Source organism: Syngnathoides biaculeatus, chromosome 4, assembly GCF_019802595.1.
Source record: "Syngnathoides biaculeatus isolate LvHL_M chromosome 4, ASM1980259v1, whole genome shotgun sequence".
Classification (NCBI taxonomy): Eukaryota; Metazoa; Chordata; class Actinopteri; order Syngnathiformes; family Syngnathidae; genus Syngnathoides; species Syngnathoides biaculeatus.
Genome location: NC_084643.1, coordinates 25,606,858 through 25,633,154, shown reverse-complemented (window position 1 = coordinate 25,633,154; position 26,297 = coordinate 25,606,858). Strand labels below are relative to the sequence as shown.

Sequence of the window (26,297 nt, the reverse complement as noted above, 5' to 3'; positions counted from 1 at the left end):
ACTGAGACATCGCGCTCTCTGATCCCATCGCGGTGGACGTGCGGGACAACCCACTATCGCAAAAACCATTACGGCGTTTCATGTGGCCGCGAGCCGCGTTTGAATCCGACCCGATTGGCCCACGAAAAGGTAAAAGTAGCACATCCAGATTGACAGGTGAACAATGTGCATTTTGTGGGCCACTGTGGTAATCTTGTCCAGGCTGGCACATGCATTAGCCAGGAAACGCTTGTCCACGCTTGCAAAAAAAAAACACACACAAAACAGGCCTGGTTTAACCAATTGTCGCTGTTTTTTGTATTTTACACCCTTCAAGTGTTGTTTGAAAGACGGAGCCTACCGTGAGACTGTGTAGAGTAGGAATTTGCATAATCCGATTAGCGCGCCGGGCTTAGCCCCCACGAGCCCGTTTTTCTGAATCAACCATTCATGGGCGGTGCCCTCGCGGCCAAGAGGCTGCACCTGCAGGCTCGACGCCATCGCGCTGACCTTCTTCGCTCCGCTAATCTCCCAACATCACTTTAGTGTCTTTTTTCTTGTATCCCGCCAGGGAGACATTGCACTTGCTGTCGTCTGTTCTTACGATATTTCCGAAGTCGTACAGTAGTAGGACCTTGGTTTTTCGAAAATATTTCAAAGACGTTGCTTCAATTCAATAGACATTGTGCTGCTCCTTCTGGGTTTCCTGCTTTGACCAAATAAACTGTCTTTGTACTTAAAAAATGCCTTACCCCAATAAACCTAATTCTAAAACTTGTTTTTTCCCTTTTGAATTCTGTTTTCAGTTTTTGCACAATAATCCAAAACAACTAGAATTACCCCCCCGGCCCACCCCCCCATATCCGTACCCTTAACACCTACTCCTACTCAACTTAAAACTCACTCAATACGTCTTGTTAAAATTTGGGCAAATTCTACCAAAAAAAAGGATCAAAGAAATAAAACGTACATGAATATTAACAGCCTTTGCTCACTACTTGGCAGACCTATCTGGTCAGTTTTGCCACATCCCCATTCCCAAAGTATTCATATTCAAAAAGTAAAGCGCTGCAAATATCCAGGCACACTTGACAGCGCTTGCGATTTTCCACATTTCCTTACGTGACGGCCTTATTCCAACTGGATTCAATCTATTGTAGTCGTGTGACACCCAGGTGATGGATGCTGCCGGACACTTTAACTGCACCGTGTGATTGGCGATAACGAGGCGACCTTTACACAGGCGGGCCCGTTCCCACCGTACAATCAGCGCTCCATTACGCCCGCTATTTACCCACCGAGCCTTGAACGCATCTCTTCGGACGACCCCCCCCCCTCCGCCATTAAGCAACATTGTCTCTGTCTTTTTTTGTGCGTCACAGGCTCGTTAGTTGGTTATTGATGCCGGCCAGTCAGTGTGGGATGAGCTTGCTCGGACGCTCCCACTACCAAATCCCCTGGGGTGGTCTTTGTCTGGAGGACTAGGGGGCGTGGAGGGGGGGGGGATCATTCCTCAGGGAGCTGCTTGACTGCGCTGGCTGGTGAAGATAAGCGTCCTCTCTCCACATGCTTAGGTGACGATAAGGGGATTGCTGCACTTCACACTTGAATGTTTTTGACACACTCAGCTTTTTTTTGTTTAAATGCACAAATAGAATACGCAAAAATATGATCGAAGTAGATCAATGTTTAAATACTGCAACGCTGTCATTAATACTTTTTTTGCAAACATGACAAGTGCACATGTCAAATATGTGTAAATCGTGAACTTGACATGAACAGAATTTGTTGCTAAAAGAGTTTCAGTCTGGTCTGTCCGTCTGTCTGTCCGGGCACTTTCTCGTAGCTCAGCCTGCTTTTCTTCAGAGGAATCACCGCTGCAAACACACAATTATTATGTTTTGTTATGGAATATATAGGATTCATTTTTGAAAGGAACAAGTACTATTTGTAACAATGACACCATGAACCTTGTTACGTTATATTATCCACCTACCAATCTCGCAACCCCCGGCTCTCCCCATCCACTTCACTAGCTACCCACTCATTTTCCTACCTACTTTGCCATGTGCCTAGACCCCCTGTACCATTATGTACACTACATAACTAGCAATCTGTCAACCCACCTACATACTTTTCTTCCTTCCTTCCTCCCTACAATACAATGCAATTAAGAACTCCTGATTAGAACTTGTTGTTAGTAATTAATATTTGCAAAAAGTCCTCTCTGGCTGCAATCTACCTACAGTACATACTCATTTGTCTATCTACTTTCTACTTGCCTCCACATCTGGCTACCTACTCATTTACATACAGTATCTAAACACCCACTCTTGTACCTTTCTCCTCTTTCTGTTGCTCATTTGCTAACCTACCCACTCATCAGTTTTCATACACACCTACCTGCTGACCTTTACACAAATCTACCCACCAACCTACCAATCTATGAGACTAAAGTACTTACCTATTTACCCACCTACTTACCCATTTCCCGACCAACCTACCAAACGCTCAACTTTAAACATGTCCGCTACTGTATCTCACCTGTTCCGGTTAAGCCGGCCACATTTTCACTCCTCTTCCTCTCTTGTCCCATCCAGTATCTTGATCCATAGTTAGTGGACATTCTCCCTCTGAGGTGTGAACCTCTAAAAGCCGGGCTTCCTCTCCACAGCGGGCCTTGTGAAGGCAGATTGAGGGACCTGAAGGTGGCATCCAAGGATCCCAAATCTTGTCGTGACCACTTGCCGCTTCCCCTTTCAACTACCCTCCCCGCTGCTCCCGCTCGGCCCCTGCGACCAGTTAACATCACTTCCTGGTCATTTCTGTCCTTCCACTGACTGGGTAGGCCCCGGCTGCTAAGATCCGGGCTTTTGGCGGGCCATGCGTCATCATAGACAAAATCGGTGGCGTCTTCTTGAGAGTAGAAGCTTATATCCTCGCTCTCGGGGGCCAACAGGAAGCTAGGGTTGAAGCTTGGAAATGGTTCTGAACTGGGGTTGGTGAGCTCGGGTAGAGGAGGAGGAGGAGGAGGAGAAGAAGCGAGCGGATATACTTGGCCCACCTGGACCGGACCCGACTGGGGAAGAACTGGCAGGGCTGGAAGTGACTGGGCTGGACTCAAATGAGCTGGAACCGACTGAGCTGGCTGAGCTTCATATAGGGAAGTAGTGTTGCTAAAGAGCTGACATGAGAATAACAACAACATTAGGTACACTGACACCTTCACATCCAGCATGTGTGTGTGATGAATGTGATTGGTTAGTTCTATCACATCCTGAGTTATAGGAAGGTGCGCTAGGGCTGGGCCATTCAAGATTGTGATGAATTTCCCATCGATTTCGGTGATCAACTGTGTGCGCATTTCCTCACTCTAACACGGTTTGAATGTGCGAGACATCTACCAATCAGGGACGTCCGTGTCCTGGCCTACTTCCGTTTGCGCGTTGTGGTAGTAAACAGAAATCGCGCCTCCCCGACTGGACCTGCTTCCACTTTTCAGTGATATTTCTTGCATTCAAAGCGGATTCAATTGTACATTTTATTTCCAAATGTTTTTAGTGAGGCCCCGTAGCTCAGTGGTTAGAGCACTGGTTTGGTAAAAGTTTGTATAGGCGGCACACTTCTTTAGACGTTTGAGTATTTGGCTTGTCAAGTTTCTCTTTAGCTTGGCCATGCGTGTTCGGCACGGCATTACGTGATGTACTCAGCCAAAAAATAAGATTCTTTTACAGCCTTCCAAACTTTGCATTACCGTGAAAATATTGGTTCATGTTTTTCCACCGTGTAATTTTTATATAGTTGTGCTTCCTCTCGAGGTGTCTTCATTTGAGTTTAGTCAGCTGGATTAGCTCATAAACGCATAGCCTTGAGGATATACTGTATTATTTCGCATGCTAACACGCTAACTTCTCAGTCATACAGATTATTCCAATTATTCTGACACGAGGTGCACCTTATGAAGCGTCCCTCGGGCATACCTTCAGCACCTTGCTTGGTACCTCGGGCAACATCTCCTCCAACTGTGTCAGCGAGGCAGTCAGGAGCCACGATAAAGAGGGGGCCCTCCTGAGCATGAGCTGAGCCACCAGGGGGTTGACGCAGGGAAAGTTGCACAGGTGGTGCTCCTCCTGATGAACAAGGCAAAGTGTGTGTGTTGGTAAGCACATGACTAAGGTGAAGAGGCTACACGGAGCTCACCTGTGAGGACGTGACGGCCAGCCATTCTCGCTCCAGGTAATTGACGGGATTCCGATCACTGGACATCAGGTTAAGGAAGCAGATCCGGCTGACCCAACGGGCCACTTCCAACACATCCGACGCAATCAAGACCTGCCGTATAGCCAGTAAGTTTCTACACTTGTGTAGCAGATGCCCTCATCTTGGTACCTTGACATCCAGGTCTTCTGGCTTCATGCCGAAGAGCACCAGTGACGAGTAGACCACCACCAAGTTGCTAAAGGCTTCACCAGAGAACCTGCACAAATACAATTGCTGTGACATTAGTCAATCTTCTGATCAGTGAGTGTCTTAAGGGTGAAGAATTTAGCTTTTTTTTGTTTGTTTGTTTTTTGTGTGATTGCTTGTCACGCAAGAAGGGTTCTGCCTGAATTGAACAATGTGAGACTGAAAAATACGGAAAAAAACCTGAATGATAGTGCACCTCGATTGAATGAATAGCTGGGAGGAGGTCATCGATTCAAGCCATTTGTCTTAATTTGAAGCACTTTTTGTGGCCTGTGTGAAGTTTGCATGTTCTCCTTGTGCCTGCGTGGGTTTTCTCTGGACACTCTGTTTTCCTCCCACATCCCAAAAACATGCAGTCATTGGAGACTCTAAATTGCCCCTAGGTGTGATTGTGAGTGCGGCTGTTATCTATTTCCAAGTGCCCTGCGACCGCCTCCTGCCCACAACCCTCATGAGGATAAGTGCCTCAGATAATGGATGGATAACTCAGAATCTTAAACAACTCAAAACTTTCCAACAGAACTCGATAGAAACTAATGTTTAAAAACACATCAGTGAGTAATGCCCAGCCTACACAGGCAGTGTGTGGGGCAATTTCAGCTTCTTCTGCTTACAGATGTAAAATGCAATTGTTCTTTAATACCTCCTGAGTGCCTTCATACGGGAGCTTGCATACATGCTAAAACACATGCTGGAATGCATGCTAACAGTCTAACAAGTGTGTTTAAGTGTATTTTGTTGGACAAGTCACACACCAACATTTGCAAATGTTGGAACTCAGTGTGCACCATATTAGAAGACACCGCGTCTAATGTGGCACCTTGTCTATTACGAAAAGAATTTAAGACCTCTGCAAATGTGAAAATATGGGAAGTTAAAAAAACAAACTTGGAGAGCAAATATGAATATGCGGGGCCGTGAACGGTGAACCGTGAATTGGTAAGAGCTCACTTTATAGAAAGCACAATGGTTAAAAGATAAACAGCTATTTATTATTCCACGGTAGTCAGGTACTATTTAATGAGAACTAACTGGGTCAAAAGTTAACATGCTAGGAATGACTTTGCTAACATCCACCAAACTAGGAACATAAAGAAAGAAAGGGGTACAATTAATTGATCAGAGTTCAATTTGTTTGCCCCCTGCTGCCTGGTATTAATCCTAATTAACTGATCAGATCAAATGCTACCATAACAGCAGTTGCTCTGCGAACATACAGCAAGATTCCAACCTGAGTGAGGAAAGCATTATGGTTAAGTTGTCCAACATTCTCCCATTGCCAGATACTATTTCTAATGAGAAGTGATAAAATCAAATACAATGCTATGCCTAATGAAAGCAAGGTAGCATCCTGAATAGATAAAACACTAGTTAACTGATAAGTTGTCCACTATTCACATTATGCTTAATCCTGTTTTGATCCTAATGAACTCAAATCCTAACACTTAATCAGTTCCTGTGATAACATAGGTATGTGATAACATGATAACATAACAAGATAATCAACCAAAGTAGAACTGACCCTCCCCCCTTGCTGTCGGGGCAGTGCAGTATGATCCAACAGTTGTTATACTGCAGTGACAGAGCGGTGAGCCTCATCACAATCACCTCGCTGGCTTTCTCCTCACAAAGCTCCTCCTGCTCCTTTACATACAGAAATTAGGTAGGCAGGTGGCATACTGTAGGAGTTCAGTGATTGGCGGGTTTGTCTACCTGTACAACTATGGCAGTGGTCTCATCCACAGTGATAACAGAGTAGTGATTGGTGACGCCCAGCTTCTGCAAGGATGGACAGTGGCTCCTTACCAGGAGTGTTATGTTAAACCTGGAAAAATATCAGAAAGTGAGTGAGTGACAGCAAAATGCCATCTGTGTGTACAGGTATTTCCCCGATGCAGCCATCGTGGTTTGAAGTACTTTAAAATGCCTGAAAGTTGCCTGACTAGAGTTCCATCTTGTCGGGGAAGTTACAAACAGGAAAAAAATGCTGTGTGAAACGATCTCCGTAACTGACATTCACTTCTTTGTCATTATTGTGTTGAAAACAATTACTTACAAACAGATAGTTGTTATAATACAGTGGTGCCATGAACTGGTCGCCAGTAAGTTGCAGTGCACACATTGACACGGACAAACATTCACACTCACATTCCCACCATCACTGAGTGGAAAACAAATCCACGCTACCTGTGCCGAAGTCAGACAAATGTATCACCACACCATCAGTGACTTTGGACACACAGTTTACCAACACTTCTATTTTCTTTCTACCATCAGCAACACACACAACATCAGCGGCCTTTCAGAAAGAGGTGAGGCAGGCTCTCGATGGACAGGAGAAGCTCCCGGAAGACTGGATTACTACAGCCAAGGTGATCGGAGAGACAGGCAGGAGAATACTTGGTGTATCTTCTGGTAGGAAAGGGGAGAAAGAGACTCGGTGGTGGAACCCCAAATTACAGGAAGTCATACAAGGAAAAAGGTTAGCGACACTGAGAGGACTGAGGAGAGGGAAAGGAATACATTGAGAGGCGACGTAGGGCAAAGGTAGAGGTGGCAAAGGCTAAACAAGAGGCATATGACGCCATGTACACCAGGTTGGACACAAAAGACGGAGAAAAGGATCTCTACAGGTTGGCCAGACAGCGGGATAGAGATGGGAAGGATGTGCAGCAAGTAAGGGTGATTAAGGATAGAGATGGAAATGTGCTGACTGGTGCTAGTAGTGTGCTAAATAGATGGAAAGAATACTTCAAGAAGTTGATGAATGAAGAAACTTGGAGAGAAGGTAGAGTAGAAGAGGCAAGCGTGAATGACCAGGAAGTGGCAATGATTAGTAAGGGTTAAGTTAGAAAGGCGCTAAAGAGGATGAAAAATGGAAAGGCAGTCCTGATGACATAACGGTGGAGGTATGGAAGCAATTTGTAGAGGTGCCTTTGGAGTCTTTGACTAACTTATTCAATAGAATACTAGCGGGAGAGAAGATCCCAGAAGAATGGAGGAAAAGTGTACTAGTCCCCATTTTCAAGAACAAAGGCGATGTTCAGAACTGGAAACTATAAAGGAATAAAGATGATGAGCCACACACTGAAGTTATGGGATAGAGTAGTGAAGGCTGGACTCAGGACAGAAGTAAGTATTTGCGAGCAACGGTATGATTTCATGCCTAGAAATAGTACCACAGATGACATTGACATGACAGACATTATTTGCCTTGAGGATGCTAGTGTTAAAGTACAGAGGTCAGAAGGAGCTACAATGTGTCTTTGTGGATCTCGAGAAAGCCAATGACTGCGTACCAAGAGAGGAACTGTGGTACTGCATGCGTAAGGCTGGTGTGGCGGGGAAATATGTTAGAATAGTACAGGACACACATGAGGGTAGCAGAACAATCGTGAGGTGTGGCTTAGGTGTGACAGAAGAATTTAAGGTGGAGGTGGGACTGCATCAGGGATCAGCTCTGAGCCCCTTCCTGTTTGCAGAGGTAATGGGTAGGCTGACAGATGAGGTTAGACTGAAATCCCCTTGGACCATGATGTTCGCAGATGATATTGTGATATGCAGTGAAAGCAGGGAGCATGCAGAGGAACAATTAGAAAGATGGAGACATGCACTGGAAGGAAGAGGAATGAAGATTAGCCGAAGTAAAACAGAATATATGTGCGTGAATGAGAAAGGTGGAGGGGGAAGAGTGAGGCTACAGGGAGAAGAGATAGCGACGGTGGAGGACTTCAAATGTTTAGGGTCAACAATCCAGAGCAATGGTGAGTGTGGTAAGGAAGTGAAGAAACGGGTCCAAACAGCTTGGAACAGCTGGCGGAAGGTGGTGGTATGTTGTGTGACAGAAGAGTCTCTGCTAGGATGAAGGGCAAAGTTTACAAAACAGTGGTGAGGACGGTCATAATGTGCGGATTAGAGACGGTGGCACGGAAGAAAAAACAGGAAGCAGAACGGGGGGTGGCAGAAATGAAGATGTTGAAGTTCTCGCTTGGAGTGAGCAGGTTGGATAGGATTAGAAATGAGCTCATTAGAGGGACAGCCAAAGTTGGATGTTTTGGAGACAAGATTCGAGAGAGCAGAGTTCGATGGTTTGGACATGTTCAGAGCCGAGAGAGTGAGCATATTGGTGGAAGGGTGCTGAGGATGGAGCTGCCAGGCAAAAGAGCGAGAGGAAGACCAAAGAGAAGGTTTATGGATGTGGTGAGGCAAGACATGAGGGCAGTTGGGACAAGTCGAAAGGAAAAGAAGAAGAAGTAGTGAAAGCAGGGAGCAGGTGGAGGAACAATTAGAAAGATGGAGGCATGCACTGGAAAGCAGAGGAATGAAGATTAGCTCAAGTAAAACAGAATATATGTGCATGAATGAGAGGGGTAGAGTGGGAAGAGTGAGGCTCCAGGGAGTAGAAATAAAGCAAAGGTGGACGACTTCAAATACTTGTGTGTGTTATGTACAGAAGAGTCTCTGCTAGGATGAAGGGCAAAGTTTATAAAACTGTGGTGAGGTCGGCCATGATGTACGGATTAGAGACAGAGGCACTGAAGAGACAACAGGAAGCAGAGCTGAAGGTGGCAGAAATGAAGATGTTGAGGTTCTCTCTAGAAGTGAGCAGGTTGGGTAGGATTAGAAATGAGCTCATTTGAGGGACAGCCAAGGTTGGATGTTTTGGAGACAAAAATTCTCCAGACTGTAACAGACTTCGATGGTTTGGACACGTTCAGGGGAGGGAGAGGGAGTATATTGGTAGAAGGGTGCTGATGATGGAGCTGCCAGGCAAAAGAGCAAGAGGAAGACCAAAGGGAAGGTTGATGGATGTTGTGAGAGACGACATGATCACAGTGGGTGTTTGAGAGGAAGATGCACGAGATGGACTTAGATGGAAAAAGATGACACGCTGTGGCGACCCCTAATGGGACAAGCCGAAATGAAAAGAAGAAGAAGCAGCAGCAACACTTACATGGACTCCATGGCCTGCAGCAACAATGTAGAGTTGAGGAGCGACTCCGTTACCAACAACACGTACCCCACCTTGTCCGCCAGAGTATCCTCATGCTCCATCTTATCTGTGGCAGTTTTAAAAACAAAATAAGCTTCTAGTCCACTGATGAAAAGGCAAAGCAAGTCACATACGCTGACCTCCGCCAGGGAGGACGGTGTCAAAAGTGAGGTGCTGCACTCTCCTCTCTTTGCATACGGTTGCCCACGGAGATGGGCCGGCATGGTCGTACTCCACCACCAGGGAGAAAAGATTCCATGGGAAGTCCGGGCCCAGATGCTGCCCGTACACCAACACGCACCCAATGTCTTGAATACTATGTGCACCAAGTCAAGGACCCGTGTTTACAGTTAGAGTGGTACCATATCAGTGCCCCAACTTACAAGTTTTTTCAAGTAACGAGACATGATCGTTTTGCTTTGTGTTGCAAGTTTGTGATATGCTTGCTCAAAGGAAGCGACGATAAAAACTGACCAGTGTATAAGTGTGTATAAGGTCCGTCGTGTACTTCCAATCTCGCCAGTTGTGTTGAGTGTAGTAGATTAATAGTGTGTGACACTCATTTTAAAACATTCATGGCCAGCCAAATTTGGGCTGATTTCCTCTGAGTATTTTCATTTTTTTAGAATTCATGATTTTGTGGGTTTTATGAGCTGTAAGTCAAAATAATGTAAAAATGAGCAAATAAATAATGACAATTTAAACAATTGTGATTATTATTATGAACATATATCTTTAGAATGGAATTCTGGAAATAAATCAACTTTTCCATATTAAATTTGTTTTTGGAAAGGGTCTGTAAAGCAGTCCCCAGATTTTTGCTATTCACTACTTCCAAATTCACAAATTTATGATAAAAAATAAAAGCTTATTTTGGTGCTAAGGCCACATTACTGTGGAAAGAAAAATATTGTTTTTGCGCCATTTTGTGGTATCTTGGTGCTAAAGAACTATGTTGAAATGAGGGGACACCATCTTAGGGCATCTCTAAATATTTTCTTGGAAAGCAATTACTTGCAGCAATTTTCAGAACTTTTTGAGTAAATTAGTTTTTGTGTTTGGTCACACAAATTATTAAACTTGGAATGTACTTTCTGTATGAATATTCGAGTTATTACTACACTGACCTGCTGACAACTCTGGCACCGTTCAGTTTGCTGTTGTCGTCATCGGGGCGAACTACACTTACAGCTGTAGGAACATAATAAAATCTAATGACATACATAACAAAAGACCGTGTCACTGTAGTTCATGGTTCTACACAACAGGAGTCCGAAGTCAAAGGTTTGCAATTATTTGCAAATGCTATTGAATGGAAAAGTATTACAGTACAATTACTCGTATGACTAACCTCCAGTCAAATCTTTGTGGAATGCTGCTTCCAAACATTTGACTGGAACTCTATCTCTAGGGTAGTAGTCATAGGTGGGTGATTGGTTAGCGTGTCTGCTTCGTGGTTCTCAGAACTGGGGTTCAATTCATGGCGCCGCATGTGTGGAGTTTGCATGTTCTCCCCGTGTCTGCGTGGGTTTTCTCCGGGCACTCCGGTTTCCTCCCTCACCACAAATACATGCATTAAATGGACACTTTAAATTGCCCCAAGGTGTGATAATGAGCGCAACTGTTGCCTGTCTTCATGTTCCCTGCGATTGGCTGGCAACCAGTTCAGGGTGTATCCTGCCTCCTGCCCAATGATTGCTGGGATAGGTTCCAGCACTCCCGTGACCCTTGTGAGGATAAGCAGCTCAGAAAATGGATGGATGAATCACACACACGCACAGTTTGTGTTAAGTACCAATAGTGCAGGGCTCTTAGCCCAAATAATAGTGTAGTAGTTCCACCTAGTGTGCAAGTTACTGTACTACAGCTTTAGCCATCCACTGACGACTTGTTTGACAAAGACCATGTTTGAAGTATTTCAAAAGACATCAAATGTTGTGGATGTAAATTCAACCTTACCTATCAGTTGTTTCAAGCTTTCCATGATTGTGGACATGTTGTTGTCACAATTAAGCGATGTGATTACAAGAATCTGCACCAAAGACAAACATGTTGGGTTATTATTGTTGTAATTAAACCTACGTACGTCAAATACTGACTTTGTCGTTGTGCTGACGCGCCACCACCAGCTTCTGCAGCTCCAGCAATTTTACGTCACACTCGTGGTTCCTGCGCCCGAGATGTAAGATGATGTGCAGCCTTCTCAGCAGCTGAGTCAGACCCGTGTCGAAGCATGTCTCTGATGCCTTGCTCAGGTACTCTAAAGCAGCAAACTACATTGGTACAGGGAAGATAATAATCCTAACACCAATTAAACATAACTACCATGTATACTACTAAATACCCAAGGAATTAAAAAGTTAGGCATCCAGTCCTCCAAGTTAACATGGATATCCCATCTATTTTTGAAACCGCTTATTCGAATTTAAAAGATGTCAGTGGCAGTGAATGAGCGAAGTGAGTCAGTAAGATGCAGTAATAACTGTTTCATAGTGGATAAAGAATATATGGCTGTGATTGGGGTATTATTATTTGTTGCATTGTTTGTTTTGATATATCCATTGCTTCAGGAGTTATAACCAGTACAATGCGCTGATTTTACTAACCCACAGCAGCACTCAGGTGACATTTGAACAGGAGCTCCCTTGCTGTAACCAGCATATGGATCACAAAAACGTGGTGGAACAGTCGCTCCTCATCTGCAAGCAAAGCCACATCAATAGTGCTCCTCATCGATTACTTCGCAACCACATTATCCTTTCTGTGTGGGTACTACCTCCTTTCTCTGCTAGCGTCCTCCTGCACATCGCCATCTCCCGCTGTTTGAGCACATAGCGCGTCTGATCCGGGGTCAAATGCTTAAAGTCGCTCCAGGCGGGGAGGTTGAGGCCCAGCTCTTTGGCAGAGGACAGACGAGGGCAAGCCAAGGACAGCAGCTCACTGTAGGCCTGACACTGACTGTCTGTGTGGGACATTAAAACACATCGTTAGCTGTTTAGTACACGACAAATGTTTATCCATCCATCGTCTGAGCTGCTTATCCTGTCAAGGGTCGCAGGAGTGCTGGAGCCTATCCCAGCAGGAGGCGGGGTACACCCTGAACCAGGTGCCAGCCAATCGCAGGGCAGACAGACAACAGTCGCACTCACACTTGGGGGTAATTTTGAGTGTCCAATTAATGCACATTTTTTGGATGTGAGAGGAAACCTGAGTGCCTAGAGAAAACCCAAGCAGGCACGGGGAGAATATGCAAACTCCACACAGGCGGTTCCGGGATTGAACCCTTGTCCTCAGAACTGTCGGCCCAACGGTTTAACATATACATACAGTTCATGTGTAATCAATAAATGTAATTTATGTTTTGTGATTACACAATTTATCCATATATATATATATATATATATATATAATATATATATATATATATAATATATATATATATATATTTTTTTTTTTTTTTTTTTTAAAGAAGGCTTTCCTGTGGTGAAAGACAGCATCAGGAACTACTGTCTCTAGATTCTAGATTGCTTATTTGTGTTGTTTGAGGTGAATCTTGATCCTGACACACGATGCGTTATCTCTGTATAGCAAGTGAAAGCGAGCCATACCAATGGCTTTAACTTGAACCACCCTGCTGCTAAGTGCATCATGGGCAGTGGTGGCGGTGGTGCTCTGCCCTCTGAATGCGTGTCCTGACACTGCAGCAGGAGAGATGGAGAGGGTGACTGTAGTGATGGTGGGGGTGGTGGACTTCCTGTCCGCTTTGCCTGTCTGCTTTGGAGTTGGGTGCACCACGGGAGACCTTTGTTTTTCTTGTTCCTCCTCTGGTGCTGATCAACACAACAGATCAAAAACATACAGTGAACCTGTTTATCATGGCATGGGGAATAAGTCTCCCGAGGCTCCTAGGTGGAGAACAGACACCTGCAGTGGATGCCTGCTGCGACCTTAGCATCATGAAGGTGGTCAGCGGGTCTGCGTGCTGGACCAAATGACTCCTGGCTGCCGTGACGACGCCTCTCTTGTCGTCATTTTTCTGGCTTTTGATGTTGCCAGTCATCTTTTCAGTAGAAGTTATGGATGGGACTTGGAAAAAGACCTTGTTTGCTTTTCTGTCATTGGTGCTTGTTGAAAGTTTGACTTCCTTTGTGTCAAGAGGGAGTGTTTTATGGGAGAACTCAGCACTGGTTTGCTTTTGGACCGTGTCTGCTACAATTGTACACTCATTGAGGTTTGGTGAAGCACTTTGTAAGCAGTCTGAGGAGACAAGAGGAGAAATGTTGTTTTTCTCATTAGAAGGGTCCCTAGTGCTCGACCCTCAAAACTCACTGGAAGAATAGAAAAAAGATCAGCCTACAATACAATACCATCTGCAAGAATCCACATGGAATTCGATGGATACATCAGTCAAAACAGAAACCACGAAAAAGTCTCAAGGGCCCATGCATAACACAGAGGCAGAAGTCTGTTACTTAAACGAGTCATTTTGAGAGACTTTTAGGCCTGGAACAGGGAACTCCTATGAGGGAATTCACTCAAATGAGACTAGAAGCAAGTACAGTACCAGAGAGATGGGCAAAAATTCACTTGCCAACATGTAATTTGAAAGGCATGTTTATCATAAGTAGAACCACAAAAGGTCTCTGGTAAACATGCCTGAAAATACCCAACAACTTTTTTTCTTGACTAAGCACCCTCCAGAATTAAAAAAAGCACCTCTATAGCCAGTCTCACTTACCAACATAAACCTTGGTATGCATGTCAATAATTGGACCCACCCAAAAAAAAAAAAAAAAAAAATCTGAAATCCATGCCTGAAAAGACACAGGAAGTCTGCCATTTTAGTTTGAATTAGCCGTTTTGGCTCAAACACAGAAAGTGTCTTTGTCTCTCTAACCCATCTCGTAATTCTGTTCTGTTCATCTGATCGACTCTGATCCTCAACAAACTTTAATTAATATACTGACTCACAGAGGAAGCTCAAAAAACCCATTGTGACACTGTAAAACTGTTCCTGCATCAAGGGGATGCATATTCCGCTTGATCTAACAGCCGAACAGAACACACAGACAAACACATTTTGAGAGTTTCCCCCTGACATAAAAATTCACTAGTATCTCTTATAGTATTGTTGAAAATGCCAGTTTCACTTGGTGACATAAAATCTGGTAGACATCATCATCGTCATCATCAGACATCGTCCATCACTCTAATAAATAAGTCAATACTACAAAGTCGGGGCTAGACCATACATCTGTTGTTTAATGAATTCATGCAACAAATACAGAGAAATTAAGCTGAGGGAACTCACACTCTCCATCAGGTTCCGGTGACAGGTTAAATTCTTCCATCATGTGGGCCTCCTCATGAGAAGGAGCTTCAGTGTTCAGCCTCTCGGGTAACTCCCGCATGTTGCCCAACAACGGCCGAGTGTCCGTTTCTGGAAGCACACTTTTCAAGGTTGTCAACTTCAAGGCTTCGCTCAGCGGCTGGAAGTCAATGGTGGCTTCTATTACTTCAGGTTCTATCAGAAAATACAAATTAGTTGTTTTCATGTAAGGTGATGCCTTAATTTAAACTGTTCCATAAACATGTTGTATCATGAACAAAAATCACATCATAAGTCATCTTTCCCCCTTGAAACGAATGGAAAAGGCCATGAAGGCTCAGCCATTTCAGCCTCCCAGAAAACACAGCAGTTTTTTTAAAAAGAAAAATAACAGTCTACAGCATTTTACTGTATAGGAACATACAGTAATAATATAAATACAAGGTAAATTTTGTAATTAAACAGTTTTGTGGGTCATGATTTCATTTTCTATGCTGTTTTTCTTTTGGCCACCAAGAGGCAGCACAATACACAAAGATACTAGTGTACACAGTATTGTACATAGATTTGATGATGAGTTGCAACTCAGATGCTGTAATATCAGTCATTCTTCGCTGGGAATAAAAAATATATGGCTATCAGTACTGTATTGTCACTCTGTATATATTTTTATTAATTTGTGTTCAAGTGTAATTAATTTGAAGGTTTATAACTACAGCAAAAATTGATGCTAGTTTTATTAGCCTGTTTGCATCTGTTTCACATTGTGTTAGCAAAGCAAATTTATTTGTATAGCGCATTTCATGCAGAAGGTAACTTGTTATGCTTTACACAATCAAACATGTAAAAACAAAGAAATATTTTAAAAATGGAAGTACTCTAAAAAGCAAAAGAAAAAAGAAGCGTTTTTAACCTGGGTTTAAAAACATTCACACTTGGGGCTTATGACACTTTGTTGGCAACTTATTCCATTTGTGTGGAGTATAATAGGTAAATCCTGCTTGACCATGTTTGGTTTGGAGTCTGCACTCCACCATTAGACCTGAGTCAGTCGATCTCAGAGACCTACTTGGCTTGTATTACGTAAACATTTCTTTCATGTATTCAGGACCTAAACCACTTAGTGATTTATAGACCATTAGCAGAACTTTAAAATCTATTATAAAACTAGTGTAAAGACTTTAGAATTGGAGTTATATGCCCTGACCTCTTTGTTCTGGTCAGAACACGAGCTGGAGCACTCTGAATGAGCTGCTGCTGTTTAATACTTTTTTTGGGGGGTCCAGTCAGAAGACCATTATAATAGTCAAGTCTACTTGAGATAAAAGTTTGGATGAGCTTTGCCTGGTCTGCTTGATACATGCAAGTCTTCACTCTGCACATGTCCTTCAGATGGTAAAAGGCAGTTTTAGTAATTGATTTGATATGACTGTAGAAAGTCAGGTCAAAATCTATCACAACACCAAGGTTTCGGACGTGGTCTTGGTGTTTAAAGTGAATTCAGCTAATTACTAAAAGCCATTTTCTTTTCTTTACTGCCAAAAACAATTATCTCAGGTTTGTTGTGGTTTAGTTGAAGAAAATTTTGGCTCATCCAGTTATTTATTTGCTTTAGAGATGACACGCTGTGGCGACCCCGAAAGGGACAAGCCGAAAGAAACACACAGACAGTGGCATAACACCTCAATTGAACTGTAGTCATCTGGAGACACTGCTAAATATAACTGTGTCATCTGCATAGCTATGATAGTCAAAATTAAAGTTTTGAAAAATATGACCCAAGGGTAGCATGTACAGGGTGAACAGGAGGGCTCCAAGAACTGACCCTTGAGGGGCCCCATAGTTCATTCAGTCCATTCATTGAGAATGAGCACTTCCAATTGTGACGAAATAACTCATTTTTTCTAGGTAGGACCTGAACTATTTAAGGACTGTACCAGTTAATCCTACCCACAAGTTAAGATAATGTTAGTATTTTCCAGTCCGTGGCGCTCTTTGTTTTGTGTTTAGTTTTACAGAAAACTTCAACTGGGAGTGACAGGTTGAACCTTGTTTTCTTTTAAATTCACTATCTGCTGCTTGTGAAGTTTTCTGCTACCATCTGGCTCCTTGAAACACAAATATTTGCACACAACTAAGGACAAAAAAAATAATAATCTGACGAAAAATATGGATGTTGAGGAATTCCTAAGTCAAGGTTTCACTCTACTGAAGAATCAATGTTTAATCATTGAGGTCTTTATTGTACCTGCAAACAAGAACCTTAGCACATAGTTTGGATACTTCTCGACCATCCAAAGCGACGCTTCCATTTGCTTCTGAGCTCCTGCTGACACCAAAGATCTGGAATATCATAAAAATGAACGAATAAAAGTCAGAAAAATTATTTATACATACACAGACTGTACAGTCTAAAGAGATCCAATGCAAGAGTTGTATAAAAAAAAACAAGAACCCATCACAGCCAATCAGAAGGCTGGAGAAAGTTATTTCTGGAAGTGGGACAGCGATAAAGTCAAGTACTCAAATACAAAATGATAGATTTTAAGATCCTCACTCACAGTGTGTCCAGTAAAGACAGTTCTTCCTTCCGGAGGTCACAAATGCTCTGACAGGCGTGATAGTGACTAGTGGCGGTGGTAGGTGGAGTCAGAGTCACCTCCAGTTCCATGTCGGTCGGAAGCGTCGTCCATTCTAAAAATTACAACAATAACAAAATCTAATGGGCGGCAGGGCGGAAAAACTGCTTGGCACATCTGCTGCAGAGTTCTGAGGACTCGTGTTCAAATCCCAGTTTCGCTTGTGTGGAATTTGCATGTTCTACCCCTGGCTGCGTGGATTTCCTCCGGGTACTCTGGTTTCCTCCCACATCCCAAAAAACATGCATCGTAGGTCAATACCAAAGACAGTTATAACCAGTAACCACTGCCACAAACAGCTGCAGTTCCACAACTAGCCATATTACCAGAATAGGACCAGTACCAGTACCAGAACAAGAACCAGAACCAGTAACAGTCATTTATAGTATCATTTCCAGTACCAGATCCAGAACCATACCGGAGACAGTTACAGTTCAAAAACAAGGGGCCGGAATCTTTTATAGTAAAAGTACTAGACTGAGTACTAGTTCTACCAGTGCTACCAGAACCTGAGTGTTTTGTATTCCAATCAGAAGGGTGTGTGTCCTTCATCCAGTTTCCTTTGCTGGTCGTCGACACTGATGAAAGTTGTGAAAAGTCCACTGATGCTGATTCGTCTGAAGGACACAAAACAACATTTTTATTATTTGCACATTTATTGGAAACAATCCCAACAGCCCATGCGTTACCTTTATTCAGCGCCTCCAGGTCAGGAAGTTGCTCAACTAGTTGTTCAGCAACAACATTCAAACAACTACAAAGGCTTGAAAAGCTGCTGGGATAGTCGGCGGTTATCTTGCAGTCGTCCAGAACCTCAGGTAACAGCAACGACTACCGGAAGAAAATACAGTTTTTCAGCTATTGAGTCAGAAAAGCATATACTTGTAAATAGTTCAATAACCTCGTTTGCCATCAGGGGCTCTTTGGTAAACTCTTCAGTGATGTCTGCTTTGTGCCGCCCATCCTTGAGCCACTCAAAAGGTGCACAGTAGCTGCAAGATTATACCCCACACATAAGATTTGCATTAAAATGTGCATTTATGACAGACAACATATGTCCATCTTTGATCCACAGGGCAAATCTGGCTCATGATGTAATAGTATATATGTTTGGCCCACGAGACCATATCAAAAAACAGGTAATAGAGCTTGCCACCAGTATCCTATATAGTGCGTTGACTATTCATAATACAAATCCAAGAATAGTTTGCTAGTGTGTTGGAGGTGCATCAGTCAAGACCAGGAAGCGCCCCCTCCTCTTCATAAAGGACAGACCTGTTTGTCTTGTGAGCCAGCAAGGGTGTTATGAAGTTACGAAGGAGTATAACAATATAACAGCTTTTCTACTTTGCACCTTTTCAACTCCTGTTAATTGTTTCAAAGTTGGATTTTAATTATTGCTGGACATTGTTATTTTGCGCGGTTGCTTTGTTGTTGGCCTTCAAAAAAAATTTCACAAAAAAAGAACCTCAAAGACAACAGCTAGAGAGCCAAAGTAATTATTGTTATTTATTAAAATAAACTGATTGCTCATGTGTTCATAAAATTAAGGTGTGCTTCTTCCAGAGTCGGCATTTCAGTGGAACTTAAAGATCTACCGACATCCCTACATACATTTTAAAATAGATATTGTTATGTCTAGTTAGCTCGTGTTACACGCTACTAAATTGTCTTTGTACTTCAATTTTATTGTTTTGTGTTGTATTGTATTGTGTGTGTGATTAAATTGTCTTAAATGCAATGCAAGTGCTTTGTTATATGTTGCCGGTTTGACCAAGGGGATTAGTTCTACATTAACAAATCTTCTTCTTCTTCTTTTCCTTTCGGCTTGTCCCGTTAGGGGTCGCCACAGCGTGTCATCTTTTGCCATCTTAGCCTATCTCCTGCATCGTCCTCTTTAACCCCAACTGCCCTCATGTCTTCCCTCACCACATCCATAAACCTTCTCTTTGGTCTTCCTCTCGCTCTTTTGCCTGGGAGCTCCATCCTCAGCATCCTTCTACCAATATACTCACTCTCTCGCCTCTGAACATGTCCAAACCATCGAAGTCTGCTCTCTCGAATCTTGTCTCCAAAACATCCAGCTTTGGCTGTCCCTCTAATGAGCTCATTTCTAATCCTATCCAACCTGCTCACTCAGAGCGAGAACCTCAACATCTTCATTTCTGCCACCTCCAGTTCTGCTTCCTGTTGTTTCTTCAGTGCCACCGTCTCTAATCCGGACATCATGGCCGGCCTCACCACTGTTTTGTAAACTTTGCCCTTCATCCTAGCAGACACTCTTCTGTCACATAACACACCAGACACCTTTCGCCAGCTGTTCCAACCTGCTTGGACCCGTTTCTTCACTTCCTGACCACACTCTCCATTGCTCTGTATTGTTGACCCCAAGTATTTGAAGTCGTCCACCCTCGCTATCTCTTCTCCCTGTAGCCTCACTCTTCCCCCTCTACTTTTCTCATTCACGCACATATATTCTGTTTTAATTCGGCTAATCTTCATTCCTCTCCTTTCCAGTGCATGTCTCCATCTTTCCATTTGTTCCTCTGCATGCTCCCTGCTTTCACTGCATATGACAATATCATCTGCGAACATCATGGTCCAAGGGGATTCCAGTCTAACCTCATCTGTCAGCCTATCCATTACCACTGCAAACAGGAAGGGGCTCAGAGCTGATCCCTGATGCAGTCCCACCTCCACCTTAAATTCCTCTGTCACACCTAAGGCACACCTCACCATTGTTCTGCTGCCATCATACATGTCCTGTACTATTTTAACATACTTCTCTGCCACACCAGACTTACGCATGCAGTACCGCAGTTCCTCTCTTGGTACTCTGTCATAGGCTTTCTCTAGATCCACAAAGACACAATGTAGCTCCTTCTGACCTTCTCTGTACTTTTCCACTAGCATCCTCAAGGCAAATAATGCATCTGTGGTACTCTTTCTAGGCATGAAACCATACTGTTGCTCGCAGATACTTACTTCTGTCTTGAGTCTAGCCTTCACTACTCTATCCCATAACTTCATTGTGTGGCTCATCAACTTTATTCCTCTATAGTTCCCACAGCTCTGAACATCCCCTTTGTTCTTAAAAATGGGAACTAGAACACTTTTCCTCCATTCTTCAGGCATCTTTTCGCCCGCTAGTATTCTGTTGAATAAGTTGGTCAAAAACTCCACAGCCATCTCTCCAAATTGCTTCCATACCTCTACCGGTATGTCATCAGGACCAACTGCCTTTCCATTTTTCATCCTTTGTAGTGCCTTTCTGACTTCCCCCTTGGTAATCATTTCCACTTCCTGGTCCTTCACTCTTGCCTCTTCAACTCTTCCTTCTCTCTCATTTTCTTCATTCATCAACTTCTCAAAGTATTCTTCCATCTATTTAGCACACTGCCGGCACCAGTCAACACATTTCCATCTCTATCCTTAATCACCCTAACCTTCTGCACATCCTTCCCATCTCTATCCCTCTGTCTGGCCAACCTGTAGAGATCCTTTTCTCCTTCTTTCGTGTCCAACCTGGTGTACATGTCTTCATATGCCTCTTGTTTAGCCTTTGCCACCTCTACCTTTGCCCTACGTCGCATCTCGATGTACTCCTTTCGCCTCTGCTCAGTCCTCTCAGTATCCCACTTCTTCTTCGCTAATCTCTTTTCTTGTATTACTCCCTGTATTATGGGGTTCCACCACCAAGTCTCCTTCTCCCCTTTCCTACCAGATGACACACCAAGTACTCTACTGCCTGTCTCTCTGATCACCTTGGCTGTCGTCGTCCAGTCTTCCGGGAGCTTCGGTTGTCCATCGAGAGCCTGTCTCACCTCTTTCCGGAAGGCCGCACAACATTCTTCCTTTCTCAGCTTCCACCACATGGTTCTCTGCTCTACCTTTCTCTTCTTAATCTTCCTACCCACCACCAGAATAATCCTACATACTACCATCCTATGCTGTCGAGCTACACTCTCCCCTACCACTACTTTACAGTCAGTAACCTCCTTCAGATTACATCGTCTGCACAAAATATAATCTACCTGCGTGGTTCTACCTCCGCTCTTGTAGGTCACTATATGTTCCTCCCTCTTCTGGAAATAAGTGATCACTACAGCCATCTCCATCCTTTTTGCAAAGTCCACCACCATCTGCCCTTCAAAGTTCCTTTCCTGGATGCCGTACTTACCCATCACTTCTTCATCGCCCCTGTTTCCTTTACCAATATGTCCATTACAATCTGCACCAATCACAACTCTCTCGCTGTCTGGGATGCTCAGAACTACTTCATCTAGTTCCTTCCAGAATTTCTCTTTTAACTCTAGGTCACATCCTACCTGTGGTGCATAGCCGCTAACCACATTATACATAACACCCTCAATTTCAAATTTTAGTCTCATCACTCGATCTGATACTCTTTTCACCTCCAAGACATTCTTAGCCAGCTCTTCTTTTAAAATAACCCCTACTCCATTTCTCTTCCCATCTACTCCGTGGTAGAATAATTTAAACCCTGCTCCCAAACTTCTAGCCTTACTACCTTTCCACCTGCTCTCTTGGATGCACAGAATATCAACCTTTCTCCTAATCATCATGTCAACCAACTCCTGAGCTTTTCCTGTCATAGTCCCAACATTCAAAGTCCCTACACTCAGTTGTAGGCTCTGTGCATTCCTCTTTTTCTTCTGACGCTGGGTCCGGTTTCCTCCTCTTCTTTGTCTTCGACCCATCTGATCTACATTAACAAATAACATATGTAATAAACTCTGAGACAAATTAGTCCCCCTGAACTATTTTTTTTCAATAGCTCTATACACACCTACCTGTCATTTAGAATGCACAAAGCTCTCGTCCTTTGAATCTATCCTCCCGAGTGTTCGAGCAAAATCCAGCAATACGACAAGTCAGCATTTTAGCTAACACGATAAAAAAAAAAAAGTAATTTTTCGCCAGTACAATAGGCATAAACCAATATAAACACTCGACCCCCCTACTGTAAAAAAACGTCACTTCCTGGTTCTTCTCAAACACGAATGCCTTGAGAGGATTTTCATAGCGGGAGATGCCAAAATCCATATACGACAACGTCATGACATGTGGTGAAAAAAACGGATGGGTCCATTCCAGCTGCCTTATTTTTTTTTTTTTATTAAAAACATACTAAAAATCCTGCTTTACGTGTCAGTAGACCTTCAAGTTTGTTTTTATATGATTAAATTTAACATTGCAAAAGGAAAACAGGCACAAGCACAGTCAATTTTTTAATAAATATTGAGTTTGGCCAACCAACTTGGTCCCAATTTTTAATTTTTGCCCACTGTGAATTTGAATTCGACACCCCTAATTTACGACGTATGAAACTGACAGGGGTGGGAACTAATGAAGTACAAGTACTTTGTTACTATACTTGGTAAATAGATTCTGAGGTCTCTAATTTAACTCCCTATATTTGAAAACAGATCAAAACTTCTACGTTTCCCACAACTCTTTTTAACACACTTCTTAAATACTGAGGAAGACTGTTAAGTTTCTGGCACCTGAGTATTGTTTCCTCGGTGACAAAGTCTCCGCTCCGGTTAATGAGCGGGTCGGCCACCAGCAGGGTCTTCAGCCGGGACACTTTGCTCTTCAAGGTGGGCAAATGGTGTCTAAATTGTGGGAGGAAATCGGGAGCCATGATCTCTTCCAGCAGGAAAAGATCTGCCAAAATCCAACAAATGATGTAAGTGTAAAGTTTAATTTGTTCTGTGAATTAAGCTGTAACGCAATTCACTCATATGTATGACTTTTCCTTCAAAAAACAATTGCAATTCATCCATTCCATACCACCCCTAAAAAATGTTGGGTTTTTTCAATAAAGAAAAATATTTCTGTCTTGCCTAAAATCCTAATAAAAACAATGTTAAGATATATGCTGTTTTAATCAATGTAACTATTGTACATACTGTACTATATCTGTGTTGGAAGTGTCCCTTCAATGAGTGTGGTTGAATGAGTGACAGCAGCTGGAGTCGGCGGGGTGACTACGTGAGCGTCTGGGTGGGAGTTGTGTCTTACTGGCTTATTGGCTCTCATTCTCTATTTGTTGCTCTAATGGTTTGAACCGGTTAAATCAACGGACAAAAGTGCGTCAGTGATTGTGGTTCTCCTTGCCCACATGTGAGGGCATTACAGTACCTTTCAACACGGTATCCGAAGCTTGCTCGTACCTTTAATTTTGGCTCGCAACTCAGCAAAAAAAAAAAAAATGACCAAGCGACGACGCTCGGAACTTTAACTTGTATCCTAATCCACATTTTAACAGGACTTTTTTTCTTTACCTTTGTCTTTAGTTGCAGGATCAATCTGCTCAGGTAACTTGAAAAAGGATTCCTCACATGGATAGGAAAGCTTCAACTGTTTACTCTGGTGAAGACGCTCAAATGAGTCGGAGGGACAACTCTCTACAATCTCCATCGTGTCCTTCATACTCCAAGGGTCAAGGTATCTGGAGAGGTACAAATACGTCATTCTCAAAACAAGAAAAATGTGGTGACTTGGAAATGACCACAGTGTAGTGAGCATCAACGATATTTCAAAACCGGGAATATTGAGGAGTGTTCAATAAAACCTAAATTTTACCCAATTTATGGTTGACAACTTGGTGTAAATGACGTGTATGTATTACAAACTATCTATCTACTCTACTCTATCATACATCCATCCATTTTCTTTGCCGCTTATCATCACGAGGCTCGCGGGGAGTGCTGGAGGCTATCCCAGTTGTCAACGGGCAGGAGGTGGGGTACACCCTGAACTGGTTGCCAGCCAATCACAGGTCACATCGAGACAACAGCGGCACTCGCAATCACACCTATGGGCAATTTAGAGTGTCCAATTAATGTTTTTGGGGATGTGGGAGGAAACCGGAGTGCCCGGAGAAAACCCACGCAGGCACGAGGAGAACTTGGAAACTCCACACTGGCGGGTCCAGGATTGAACCCAGGACCTCAGAACTTTGAGGCCAACACTTTCCAGCTGATCCACTGTGCTGACCCCAATTATGATTTCTTAAATCTTTCCAATCAGACTTTAAGGAAATTATTTCCTCTAATGGAAAGATCACCAAATTAAATACTCAAACTCTCCATGAAATTATCGATTTAAACCTTAAAAAAATAATAAGATGGTATGGTTAATTAATGATGCACAATTCTATTTTGCATAATTAAATCTTAAACACATTATGTTTGCATTCAATGTTTCTTTGATTTTCTTTTTGGAAACATTTAATAAGGTCCAATTTTTGTGTTCAATACAATTTGATTGAATTTAATTCAATCATGACTGAAATAGTATATTTTTATATATTTAACCCTCTCTGAACCATGTAAAATTTTGCGGAGAGAAAAATCTGATACTTTCAGAAAATGTTACTCGGGACTTAAAATTTTTGATTACATTAAATCTGTTGCAAATTTGCAACCCCTGCCCAGAAAAGGTTAAGTATAGTATTAATATTCAAACTCTGCATAAGAGTGGCTTACAATAATCGTGAAAATACCTTTTTGGAATAAAACATCTGCCTTATTTTGGATGAACACTTGGGCCTTGTACACTACTACTGTTGATCATTATGATGGAACTTGGAAGGCCAATTATTTTTTTTTCCGTGGTACTTGGTGTAAAAGGTTTTGGAACCACTGATTTAAGAGGTACATTACTTTTCTGTTGAGTTGATGTGTTGTGTGGTTCCTCTGAGATCGTCCATGACAGAAGTGCTGAGCGAGGTGTAAAGCGCCTTCCCTAAACGTGTACAGTAAATCCCTTCAGTTGCTTTTTGTATTTACATTGCTTAAATTGATTAAAAAACGAAAAAAAAAAAAAAAAAAAAACCAAAACGTGCTTTCATAAGTGTACCTCTGACCCATGGCTTTGTGTACGTGACCTCCGTCAGATTAACACCGTCACCTATGTTGGGCGTGGGTAGCGCCAACAAGTCCATCAACACCTTCCGACGGTTTCTGGTCTGACGGTAAGATGTTTTTTTTTTTTTTTTTTAAATCACTTATTCATAATTTCGTTTTACTGCGTGTTTATGCAACATCATCATAAACTTACCTCGAAAGCGTAGTCAAGAGCTTTAAAGCTGATCAAAGAGAACATACTTTAGTTGAAACACCTGTAAACATTAGCAAACGTGCTGAAACCGTTGTACATTTTAGGGTTGATGGTTTTTACTTAATTTTAGATATTTCTCTTCTCCTTAAGAAACAGAACGCATTAGTTCGACTTGGCTAATGATAGCTAAACTACAGCTAACAGATAACTAAAGTACCATAGCCAACATTTTTTTCGATTAGCAAACATATAATGTTCTTTTTCACCACTAAAACATAAACATTCAATTATGTAATACAAAAATGTGACCAATTTTATCGTTATGACTTACCTATGCTTCTTATAAGTACCAAAACCCACACTCGGTGACTATCAAAGATCGTCTATTGAGAAGCAAATTCACACAGCGGAAGTTTTATATCGTATTTTCCAGACAATGAGTTCTCACTCGTTCGTACTCTGCCACATGCGTATATTTTCAACTACAGTATATAGCATGTGAAGTGTGTATCAGACAATTTGGCAAATTGTCTGTAAAAATAAATCGCTGTTGGATTTGTTGTCGCTTCAAATTAATGTCTTCGCTTGATGTTCTAGGGACCGTCCACAAATTCCACATCCCAGGGTGGCAAATATTTAACAACTCACCAAAGGAAATTCCATTCTCTTTGCTGTAGTTGTAGGCAATGAACGTCCACCATTTACTACAGGTCAACCTTTGCTGATATCTTGTATTTAAGAGAAACTGGATGCAATTAGTTGGCAAAAATATTCACCAAAACTCAATAAAAACACAATG

At 42.6% G+C, this 26,297-nt stretch overlaps 1 protein-coding gene across 1 annotated transcript; it reads right to left on the bottom strand.

Annotated features, from left to right (window-relative positions):
• Nucleotides 1-1,646: 1,646 nt before the first annotated feature.
• LOC133499683 (protein shortage in chiasmata 1 ortholog) lies at nucleotides 1,647-26,078 on the bottom strand. Its single transcript, XM_061817954.1, has 28 exons — nucleotides 25,830-26,078; nucleotides 25,499-25,559; nucleotides 25,298-25,406; nucleotides 25,102-25,183; nucleotides 23,719-23,885; nucleotides 22,936-23,098; nucleotides 18,309-18,399; nucleotides 18,097-18,238; nucleotides 17,917-18,024; nucleotides 17,330-17,462; nucleotides 17,017-17,111; nucleotides 14,751-14,963; nucleotides 13,364-13,696; nucleotides 13,048-13,269; nucleotides 12,216-12,401; nucleotides 12,046-12,138; nucleotides 11,539-11,699; nucleotides 11,399-11,471; nucleotides 10,567-10,630; nucleotides 9,574-9,755; nucleotides 9,401-9,506; nucleotides 6,160-6,271; nucleotides 5,969-6,090; nucleotides 4,369-4,456; nucleotides 4,180-4,311; nucleotides 3,960-4,109; nucleotides 2,524-3,163; nucleotides 1,647-1,856 (listed from the first exon to the last, which is right to left on the bottom strand). The coding sequence occupies exons 2-28, from the start codon at nucleotides 25,541-25,543 to the stop codon at nucleotides 1,771-1,773; spliced, it is 4,098 nt and encodes a 1,365-aa protein (XP_061673938.1). The 5' UTR covers nucleotides 25,544-25,559; nucleotides 25,830-26,078; the 3' UTR covers nucleotides 1,647-1,770.
• Between the last annotated feature and the right edge of the window lie 219 nt (nucleotides 26,079-26,297).